Raw genomic sequence first — 12,176 nt, 5'->3', positions numbered from 1 at the left:
CAGCTAAAATAATTATTTCCATTTGTTAATCTTCATTTAAGTATGAACATAAATGTAAACAGGAATCCAGTCTACACAGAAGAGACTCATGCTAATGTAAATATTTACTGTAATATTAAATGTGTCAAAGAGTCTGAATACATAATTGCAATAAAGCTCATTGCCTTAGTAGGAAACGTGACAAACACTTACAAAACTGTGCTGAGAACAAAATCTGTCTGAGGCCAGTTCAAAGGGGAATGATAATTTCTCTCTCTCCAATTTATAAAACCTGAACCAACGCAAGTATTAATCAGCCAGTTTGCCACAGAAAAAATAAGTTACCATTTGGAATGCTCAAGCACGACTCAAGTTATAAGCTCCAACAAGGCCACTGTGAGCCTAGTACAAGACACTGACATTTCAATATAAGCTTTAAACAAGAGAAACCCTTTAAGCAGCCTTGACTGTGTGTCCCATGTTTATATTCCTTTTCCTTCAATAAAAACAAAATCTAGAGCTACAAGCAAATGTTCAGTGGTTGACTTACATGCAGCCGTTATCCCAGGAATCACTGGAGGGCCCCCTATATCATCTGATCAACACTGCAGCTATTACGGAAGACCAATTTGTAACAGTTTATAAGTAGAACTTCTTCTCTCATTTACCCTGGAGACTGGCCAAAGGGTCCGCCAGCCTCTTCCACTGCATAAATCTATAGGCTAAAGTCCAAAGATATAAATCTCTCCCGGTGCATCATCACATGGCAGGGGCCATACTTAAAAGCTCTGATCTGAGTGGGAGTAAACTCTGCCCTTGGAATCCAAACAGAGACATCAAATGCCCTGCAGTTGTAATTTTTCCAGTTTAAATGCGTGTACCACTATATCCTTATATATATTTTTAAATCCAAGAAAACTATGCCTTAAACCAATTCTCATCCCTCAACCATTTCCTTTGCTTCTCCTCTTCCCTGAGTTAATTTCCAAGCACACATTTATAAGCTTGGGGTCTGAGGAGTAACAAAGAAAAGCCATACATGACAAAACTCACCCCTTGGCTACTTTGGGTCACTCTAGAAACCAGAAGTAGAAAAATAGGCAGACTGTACTGTAATTTGCCATGCACACAGCCATCACATCCTTCTGGGTCCATAGCGTTAGGTCCACTATAATTTGTTGTATTATATACTACACATATTTCACAACTGTAGCATAAACTCACTGAGGTGCTAATTTGGCAATGGAGAATATTACTTAGGGCTCAAAGTCTGCCAGTATATTAGTCATTAAGCCCCCAAAGTAAGGCAGAATTTGAGAGTACTGAATATTGTGTGAACTTTTCCTTTACAATAGTTTAAAAGTCCTGCCCTATTCTTTTGAACACTTCAACATGAAAATAAATGTTGCCTGAAGACTGACACTAGCATGTTCTTGGATTTTTCTCCCTGGCAATATGGGAATGTTTGCCACTGTCAGTATTTTTACGCCACACAAGAGAGGAACACGAGATATAAGCATAAGACTCAAAAGAGAAAGGGCATTGTGAATACTAAGAGTAAATGAACACCAGGTATCTTGATTTTGACTATTCATGCACAAAGTGCCTAACCCTTAGATATCTCAAGAAAAGCAAAATGTTATACATTCTGTGTGTCTCAGCCAGAATCGTAAGTCTAGGAGAACTACAAGGTACAGGTCTGCATTTACCTCAGTCGTCACCTATTTTTGGCCAATGGTCTAAAGGCTATGATGCTTTTAGACTTTATAAGCAAAGCCATTGATATTGACACTGTTATTTCCTGTCTCGAACTTCTCATTATTGGCAGGGCTGGAGCAGGAAATGATTCAGCTGGGGTAGGCTGCATGGTACCCAGCAGATTTTAAAGAGCCCAGGGGCTTCCTAGAGCCCCATAAACATCAGCAGCTTGGAAACTAGCAGGAGGTCCAGGTGGGTCGGGATAGGAGACTCAGGCAGTGGGATTTTAGATGCTCTGAGATGCAATATCGTCCAATTCCTTGGCTATTATTATTGGTTGTGGGTAGTAGTTATTAGAATATTCTCATGTAGGAGAAAACACTGCAATGCTATTGAAACAATAAACACTAAAACAAACAATCCATTAACAAGGTGCTTCCCTCCACCTGTGGGGCCTCGGCAGCAATATTTTGGCTCAAGTTTGGACTTAGGGATAAGCATGTAGACTAAAGATACCTTTCAAACCTGGCCAGTGTGTCCACATCTTCCAGGTCTTTATCATTTTCTTCTCTACTTTCCTAATCTAAACATGTGCCCCACATGAAGGCTCAGGGGAAAAAAAATTATACAGTGCCAGAAAATAGCTTTAAAGGTAAAAATTTGGGCTTCAAATGTTTTTATTTTTTTTAAAAAAAGCAAACATCAGTTTTTGGTAAGACATTGATAAAATCACTTTGAGCTCCCTCTACCCCACACTAAGAAAAAGCATTCTTAACTAAGAAAAGAAGAAAGTACAGGTTTCTTGGTAAAAATACTGCTAGTCCTAAAAAAATGGCAAGAACAAGGATATGCGTGGGAGTGAGGATTGAGACCAACTGAGTCTGAAATCCATCCTCCAGGTCTGTTTAGAAATTAGGATTGCTTTAAAAAAATAGCTTATTGTATAAAGCTTTGACTTCAGTATATGTCTCTGAATTCCACTGAAAGGAAACCAGTTAATTTGCACAACTTTCTTCTTTATTTATGCTCACTTGAATACATGAAAGTAACTTTTTTTCCTTTACAAAGTTTTTACCACCTAATCTTTAGTGCTGCTCTGTTCTCTGCCTTGACAGAAAGTTTGTGAGCACAGAAAGACAGTATTGAAAGGATCCCCTTTAATTTCTCATAATAGTTACACATATAATATGATTGGAAATAGCAGGTTTTCAATTCAGTCATGCACTTCAGCTCTTGCCTTGCCTATTAAAGAGTAGTGGGTGGCGGCCCAGGACATCTTAATACTAGAAAGTGCCAAGAATTGGTTTGCGTTATCCATCAATTTGTGATACAAGCCAAGTTTCAGGAGGGCAAGGATATTTGTCTGTTTTGTGCAGTGATGTCTGCCAAGTACCTAGAACAGTACATGGGTCATCGTTGGGAACTCAATAAATATTTATTAAATGTATAAGAAATATATACTTAGCTAGTCCTACATTTAACTCCATCAGAATAAAACGTAGAGACTAACACCAAAATACTACTTGTTATTTATCAATTGAGTTTCAAAAGGTTGCTCCATTTCCTTGTACATTAAACCCTACACATATGACAAATTTAGACTAGCAAACTTAATTTATACTGCTTACCTATATTATTTTCTGAAATGAGATTAAAATGCTCTGGAAAATAAAGCATTAACAAAGTAGTGGTCTTATTTGTCAGCTTTTCTCTGGCAAGAAACTTATAAGTCAAAACTTATCCCTTATTTCAAGAGGAAAATGTCATTACATAATTTATACCTGAAAGACAAATTATATATATATATATATGTATATATATATACACATATATATATGAAGAGATAACTACCTTTTGTCCCATCAGAGAGAAGTATTTATATCATACACCCAATGACCCATAGTTCATGTTTTAAACAGTTTTTATTAATAGTCATGTATTCTTATATTGCAAAGCCCCATTCTTTTAACTAATTGGTTAAATCAGATGTATGCAATTATTTCACTCTGCTTAAAATTTCTCTTGTTTGATATTAAATACCTACTATTAATGCCCTCACATCTGGGACTTCTGGCACTGGTGGAAGTACAGGTATATTTACCTTCGAGTACTGCACAAAAAAAAAAACACAAATTGGTAAAATTGAAGGAGGAGAGTGCATGCAGCATAAACTAAATGTAATCTGCTTTAAAGTTAAATCTATCGGAAAAACATCTTCAAGAACTGAGATGGTGCAATAGTCAATATTAATTCTACACAGCAGTGGGCCAGTGACGCCAGCCATGCACTGGACATGGTTCTCATCAGGTAGGTTTTCATGTTACTGCGCTGAGTTTATAGCAAGGGTCAGGGCCATTTCTTTCTTCTTTTTTTTTTTTTTAAATTTTCTTCTTCTTGGCATAAAGCCACTAGTTATCTGAAGGAAAAAAGTCTTAAAGCACTGTAAAGCTGTTTATTCTTTCTAGAAAGCATAGCTTGCTACTGTTGCTGATTTTAAAACAAAAGATCCCCCAAACCTGAATCAAACAAAAGAAATGGAATAAGGTTCACCAGCTCCTGTAAATGATGTGGATCTCAAGAACAATGGGGTTTTAAGTACTCACAGGTTTAAGACAAGAAACTAGTTGGGCGTTTCCAAAGCTAATGATCTTTTTCAGTAACTTATAGCACCGATGATTATTGCAAAGATGCAAAGATAAACGGTGTTGTTGGAATCAGGGTTCATCACCAAGCATAAGTCACATCTGCAACAGGGTGTGAGGGCATAAAAGGGGCCAAAATCTCTCAGATTTCCAATTATTTTATCCTCCTCTTCTCATTTCATAGCAATACTAAGAAAATCACTAGCAGCAATGCAAAAATCACAATACTGTGCGTTATTTGCAAATGACTCACATTTTATCGTTCTATTGGTGTGACCTTAGATGCTTGGCCTTGAAGAATAAAAAAAGGTAATGGTGCAATAAATGCAATAAGATATCTAAAAACAGTTTACTGGAAATGTGCTGTGAAACTTGAATTCTTCTAATCAAATGATGCCACCCCCTTAGAGAAATTTTCCTGTGCATTATTAAAGTGATATACTGCAGTACTAGTTAGAGCTCCATAACCTTTAAATTGCCTGATTGTAATTAAGGCCACTAGTTTTATATAGGAAGGTTCAAGGAGGCTCAATTTAAGTTGGCTTAACTAGTGTGAATTTAATGTCATGCTGCCAGAAGGCAGAGGAGCGCTCGGGCCTGGCTGTTCTGTGGCATATGCAGCTGTGGGGTCATGAATTCTAAATTAAGCTCAGATTTAAAGAAACTACAGATATCAGGAAATAGCCGGGTTTGTGCAAGTACACATCCCCATGTTTGCATATGTGCATCATTCATTCATTCATTTATTTATTATACTGCCAGTTTCCTAATCTGGGAGTCTAAATACATCTAATCATTTATAGTGTGGATAGAAGGGGTTTATAGTTACTCTTAAGGGTATAATGATCACTTTCGTTGAAAGGCAGGGCTTAAGGCTATGTCCAGTCGTCACTAATGGTTTAAAATGAAATACATGTATAACAAAGTTACAAAGGCAAGAATGTTATTAAAAAAGAAATTCTAAGAAGGAAAATTTAGAGTTAGGAGTATGAGAAAGTAAAGGGTATCATTTAGATAGGCCCCTAAATGGAGTGCTAAGAATAATATATAAACTTCATTGAAAGGGCAGCAAATCAAAGACTGAACACAAAAGATATGAGACAATGAAGATACTCAATGAGTTGACTAGAAAAAGCAGAGGATAGCAGCAAAAAGAAAATACTTAAGAATTTGACCCATGTTCAAAATTTTGCTGGATGTGAACTCAAAAGCATTCATCTCTAGATAGAATGCTGGCAATTTTCTGTAGTTCCAATGGCAATAATGATAAATGAATTTCTTTACAGCCAAGTGTCTCAAGCAGCCAACTAGTTACCACTATATAATTAATAACAATAAGCAATTAAGAGAACAGCAGGTTACAACTATAAGGTGTCAAAATATATTAGCAAAGAAAAAAACCTGCAACAACACGCTTAAAAGAAAAATAAGCATACAGTATGTGAATGTACATAGAGTTTCTTCTTCCAGACTACATTTTGGCTAAAGCGTTTATGCTTGGAGAAAAATAGAGGATGACATAAAACTACTAAAAGGTGATTAACATCTCTCCAAAAACAAATAACGCTCCCTATGCTGAGAGAAATCTGAAAAGGGATATGGGAAACATGGTTGTGAAAGTTCAGGAGAGTTGGCTGACCACCATTTGGCATTATCCTTTTACTAAGAAATATTCTAAATAAATACCTCACAAAACTGTATTTGTTGGCTCAAGTATTTTTAAAGATCCCAGAACATTGTGCTTTTCATGTAAAATGGAGAAGCAATAAACTAGGAATGCGTAGAAAAAAAAAGAAAGGGTAATTGTATATTTGGCTAAATGTTGGGATATTAGATACAGGCTAGAAGGGACTTTGGAGAAAATCTAATTAATTCTGAGCTTGTTTAAAAGATGAGAAGGCTGAGATTCGAGATATTAACTGACATGCACACAATGACAAAGCGTTTTGGTCATGGCCAGTACCAGAACTCAGGGTCCCTGAATTCATTACTCACTGTTCCACCAAACCATCGCTGAAAAACAAAGATTCCAGTCTACAGCCACGCCCTGCTGAATGTGCCAGAACTCGTCTGATCTCGGAAGCTAAGCAGGGTCGAGCCTGGTTAGTACTTGGATGGGAGACCACCTAGGAAGACCAGGTGCTGTAGGTGTTTAAAAAAAAGTTTCCTCCCTCCTAAGTACAACGATTAAAGTTGTCAAGTAAGTTACCATCTTTCTAAATCTCTTCCTGAAGTGCAAGGAGTTATTCACATTTCCATACCGCCTGGTCACTCCTCTGCTCTCTGACAGGACAAAACTTGAATTCATTCCGATCTACTCCATCTCCTATTTCCTAGGCAACTACTAGAAGAGTCTGTCTTGCCCCTGTGAAGGCACTCCTCTTCCTTCAGGAAACTGAAGCCTGAGCTAATACGCAACACTTGTTGGTAACGGAAAGTGAAATTCCCCATATCTCCAGATTCTGTGCTAAGAACACCATTCTCGGTAAAGCACTTTGGTCGAGCTGTCGACCTGAAAGAAACACTCATGATTATACAACTTCTGACACAGAAGGCATCCATGGCTGAATGCTGATGCTTTCTCTCAATGGCAATAACCCAATGATTTGGTTAAACTGTCAACTGAAACCCTGTGGAGACTGTGCTTGAGCTCTCTTTTATGGAATTCTAATTATTCAGAAACAAAGGCTGATTCCTGAATTCTATTCTGCCTATAGTTAATTCTACTTCTTTAAGTGCCTGAATCATTCCCTGATATAGTGCGAGTATTTGGGAAGAAACTGGAACTGTATGCATATTCCTAAGTGTGTGGCTTACTGAAAAGGTAGCTCCATACTTATGTATGGAAAATAGGTTAGCTCAGTATGTTCCTAACCTACTTTTCTCTCTTGGGCATCATTCTGGATACACCAGCACATCTAGACACTCTATTCTGAAGCCAAGATGTTACTGGCATACCAATGAATCATACTCATTTCTATTTCCTTCTGTCTGTTTCCTGTCAGTCAAGAGCAACATAAGTGAGAGAGTTATTATACAACTTCTGACATCTCTTGAGATGGGAAAAAAGGAGAGAAGGGGGAGAGGGAGAAAGAAAGGGAAGAAGGGAGGGGTGAAGGGAGAGAGGAAGAAAGGAAGGTCGGTCACAAGATAAATATTATAACAAATAACAAAGATTTCTTCTTATTTCTACTTAGCTTAGTAGTGAAGAAGTAGATATTACTAGGTGTTTTGTTAGGTCAAAAACCAAAGATAAAGACTATGAAATGGGCCTAACAAAAACCATGGATTAGTTACTAAGTGTATCTGTTAAATGAAGAATAAAACATAATAATTAAAAATAGCTCTTTCTCAGACAGCAATTCCTCATATTATCTTCTGCAAAGCTCTTAAATATTTCTAAGACTATAATGCCAAATTATAAAGATGCTTTGGGCACAATAAATTTTTAATCCCCTATCTTTATGACAATTTTTCTAAAACCCAAACCAACTCATTCAAGATCTGTTTTAAAAATTTAAATATTATATACTGTCGATATAAAAAGGCTGATAATTTCCTAACACAAAAGGAAATCTATTGAAAAAAAAGTCACGAAAATATCTATCAATGGCTTTAAACATTTTATATACTGAAATGCTCTGCTTTGCACCTGCATGGTATGTGATGCAATTAGCATAGAATTCCAATGCTGTTTTAAACAATCTAAGTAGAAATATGACACAACTATAAAGTTTATATCCTTTCTAAAAACAAATCATTTAAGCTCACTTATCAATTTCATTCTTGGTAAAGAAAAATATAAAAGTCCAGGGTAAAAGGTGACCTATGGTGATTTCTTGGCCTCCTATTTTTCCTTTGCTTCTGAAAAGCAGTAGCAGTGTTTGGTTTCTTAAAGACAGAGATTAGCATTAGAGTTTTTATATTTGACAATCTGGAGAAAAGTAAATACTCTGTATAATTCTGTAGGAGCGACTGTTGGATAAACTAGGAGGCGAATAGTCTGATAGGAGCTAGCAATGAATGTTCTTCTTTCTCTGAATATTGGAGCAAAGACAGTTCAGAAATTAAAATGAGGGTGGGTCAATACAGATTATCATTTGTGAATGTGCAGAAAGAAATAAAGTGCAGTAAATATGCTTAGCATATTTTCAACCAATGACAACAGACGATGCATAGATACTTATATTTAGAGAAAAATGCCCAGTAACAAAATACATTTTCTTTTCTAGAACAGGAAGAGAAGTTCCTTCAATTAAATATTGCCCCAGCTACTTCAAAGAATTAAAAATAAAATACAATCTCAGAGAATTAGACATAGCTATCACAGTACGCTTACGGCGAGCACATGCTAGACTGACATCTTGGTCCATCTTGTCTATTCTGAGCCTCCTTATGCTACCTAATGGCACCCACAACATAGGTGGACATCCCTTCAAAAGAGAACAGAAAAATGAGAAAGAAGAAAAATGCAATTAAGTGACACGCACAGGACCTAGAATCTAGACATCTCTCTTTTGAAATGAATATTGGAAATTCTGTCTTAAAGTGATAGCAGAGAAATTCCAAATCGAAGTAGTCACTGTGGCCTTAACTCACCCCATTAGGTCTACATATTACCTCATCCACTGCAGAAGAGCATTCTTTGTGTTCAGGCCAACCTGACTTTTAAGCACAAGAGGCTGAATGAAGTGTCTCCACAATTCAAATTCAGTCCTTCCTCTTTTTTTGAAAGCCCCATAAGAAGGAAGCTCTCTTATTGCTAAGACTATGATGTTGGTACATTTTCCTCCCATTATCTCTACCTGAGGATGGTTATAAATATAACAATTCCTTATATTTATATACATTTTACAACTTCCAAAATGTGTGGTGTGGGTTTATATACATCAATTCTCATTTCATCTGCTCAATAAATGGAGTGGGTCAGGTAACCCAATCCTAAGAAGAGACTGACTGATTTGCTCAAAGTTGTGTGAGCAGTTACTGGTAGAACTGGGCTCAAATCTTGGTGTAGGCTCCAGATTGTGGGGAAGAAAAAAAAATTAAATTTTAACATGGAACTGTTTTTAGTTAAATTATCTATGATAGTTTACCGGGTCCCTATGCTCAGGAGGATAAGAGATCACCCAGCAGCTTGTGTGGATGGATAATGTGTGTTTAATTAAGGTGGTGAATCACATTAGGGAGAAAAATTAGAAAAATGTGCTTTCAGCATGGACATTTCTGATTCTCTTAATGGTTTATTTTAGTGCCCTTTTAAGGTGTAAGGCCAAACATATGATGCTCTTTTTTTATAGGTTATTATTTTCAAATTCATCAAGATTGAGTTCAAAAGTTGGCATTCAAACATCTGACTAACTCAGGAAGAAATAGCATATTTCAATTTTGTGGGAATGGGTAAGAAAACTGATATGATTCATTTTATTAACTAAATCTGTTTTTAAAAACCCAAAAGGTCATTATTTTCAAACTGTGTGTAGCAAGGCAGAATCATTTGTTTTCCAACAAGTGGAACCAGTTACAAGACTGTTTTCTCCTCCTCATGTGGAGAGTTTCGCATAGACTGTTAAATATAACTTACTGAGTTGATTTGGAAAATACCAAGAAAACCATATACTGTACAGCGCAAGTGAATGGAGTTAACAAAAACAAACAAACCCTCCCTAGCCCCCAGAAATGTAAATAAAAAGTTAGATTTCCCTGTACTACATTTGATTGCATTAATTGATGTTTTAAAAAAAATCTGTTAAAAATAAAGCCCAGCAGTAGCATTTTTCTTTCCTAAATCACAATAGCAGCACATTACAAACATTACCAAAAGGTCCCCTGGTACGATTGTAAAGTTCCACTCTGGCAGTAAAATGCATCTACTGTGTGTTCTCCATTTTCCTCTCTCCCCTCCCAAATATGAAAGAAAGCAGGCCACAAATGCAATTAAGCCTCCTTGCACATTGATTAAATATTAATTTCCGATGAATACTCAGAAATTGAATGGTCAGCCACTAAATCCCTTTTAATTTATCAAAAACAAAATTTATTCCAAAGTAAGCCTTGCAAATCTGATAGCCAGTGGCCATTACTGAGTTCAGTTCTGTAATCTGTCATTTTTCCACTGCCAAGTTGCTTCTTCAGTGGGAGGGAAATTCCTAATATATGTGACATGTACTTGGTAGGCCTAGCATGGTAGCAAACGTAGACCTCGATCAGAGGCTTAAATTGACTTACACTATAGTGGATAGAAGAGTATTTTATATTTATAGAAATCATCATAGACATTACCTGCAAGGCTTCTCTTCCCATGTACCATGGTGGGGTGGTTTTAAAAGTGTAGGCTTTGCAATCACTCATTGGTGGGTGGGATGCCCAGCCTTGCCACTCACAAACCACGTAATCTCACAGACGTTATTTAACCTTGCCTTAGCTGAACCATCTATCCAATGGGGCTACCAAGTACCTACATCGTAAGGATGAGAAGTGAGAGAGCCCATGTCAAATGTCCAGCACAATGCCTGGCCTACAGTAAGCATTTTGTAAAGATCAGTTATTTTTATTAAGTGTGAAGCAAATGTTTGCTATATGTGTTGAAATACCTTATAGCAAATATTTTTACTCTTTAGTGTTCATTTATTGATTTTGTTCCTCAAAATTCTTCCCTCTCCCCTCCGTAGAGGAAAAAGAGAGAGAAACAAAAGAAGCAAGAGGCTATGGGGCAGAGAGGATTACAGGGCTCAGTATATTCAGATGCAAGAGAGAAAGAGGAGGTCACAGTTCCACAGAAGTTGCTTTCCCCACTATGGTCAGTTTGTCAGCTGCCCCAAGCAGTTGTGGGCTGTAGGACTTGAGAGGAAGAACTGAGACAGTGGCTACAAGGGTGGAAACACTGAGACTGCTCAGTGGTTGGTGGGATTGGGAAAGTCAGTCGGCCTCCAGGAATGGTTGGCTTGCCCCTCAGGCCCTCCTGCTCGCAGACTTTGGCAGGGCTGTCGAGGGCAGTGGCCAGGCTCCTAGACATGTGGATTCTCTGGATAGATCTAGCAGAGACCTTTTAAACTTAACCCAGACATTTATGAGGAAATCTCAGCATACGGTAATGATAAACTTTAAAACAAAACTCAGAAGATGTTAATGCTGTTAAATTATCCATTTTTGAAAATCCCTTTCTCCCAAGACATTGCCATAACAATATCGGTTATTCGCGCCCCCCCACCCCCACCCTTTATCCTCCTCAATCCAAATGTGTTTGGGCGGGGGAGGAGAAGACTAATGTTTAGATAATTCATCAGTTTATTTGTTGGGATGACACAGAAAATTCATCCAGAAATGAGGAAGAGTACAGCCTGAATGGAAAAGAACTGTCATACCATTTGCTGTTCCTCAGGCCTGCGTCTCTAGCCAAGTCTCTTCCCCACACTCAGAGTTAACTCCTCCTCTGAATTCCTACCATACTATACAGGACTCAGGGCATTTGTCACATTCTCCCTCCTGGCATAAATACATATCTTATTTCCCCTACAAAATACATTCCTTCTTGATTATCCTCCTTATCAGTTACTAGGCCTGTTCTCAAGGCAATTGTGCTTTTCATTGTTGCTGAATGAATGAACAGAAGCCAGGAGACCAGGAAGGAAGTGAGGGAATGTAGGAGAGAGGGAGGAGACAGACTTGAGAAGCTACTGTGTTGTAAGGGGTGTTGAGACCAGCCACGAACTGGGGTGGGACTATATGGTTGGATCTTCTTTGTATCCCAAACAATTCAACCTATAGCCAAAGAGAGCTTTTCAAATTCATACCATTCTTCTATCAGTGATATGCCTCTTGCCTAGGTTTCTAACTTTTAATCAGTCTAAAAGTTAA

At 37.5% G+C, this 12,176-nt stretch overlaps 1 protein-coding gene and 1 pseudogene across 5 annotated transcripts in view; one reads left to right on the top strand and one right to left on the bottom strand.

Moving 5' to 3' along the window:
• The window catches only part of ZNF521 (zinc finger protein 521), a 265,922-nt gene that overhangs the window by 33,406 nt on the left and 220,340 nt on the right, over nucleotides 1–12,176 (bottom strand). For 3 of the 5 annotated variants that reach the window (XM_039844117.1, XM_039844082.1, XM_039844091.1), the window contains one exon: nucleotides 3,722–3,787. The exons of the other annotated variants lie outside the window; for them this stretch is intronic. In XM_039844117.1, coding sequence (XP_039700051.1) covers nucleotides 3,722–3,787 — 66 coding nt within the window. The remainder of the gene's footprint in view (nucleotides 1–3,721; nucleotides 3,788–12,176) is intronic. 5 annotated transcript variants of the gene reach the window in all.
• Nucleotides 6,352–6,470, top strand: LOC120590377 (uncharacterized; annotated as a pseudogene).

The sequence above is a fragment of the Pteropus medius genome, unplaced genomic scaffold (assembly GCF_902729225.1).
Source record: "Pteropus medius unplaced genomic scaffold, Ma_sr-lr_union100, whole genome shotgun sequence".
Taxonomy (NCBI): Eukaryota; Metazoa; Chordata; class Mammalia; order Chiroptera; family Pteropodidae; genus Pteropus; species Pteropus medius.
Note: the sequence above shows the minus strand (reverse complement) of the source record. Positions and strands in the feature narration are given on the sequence as shown.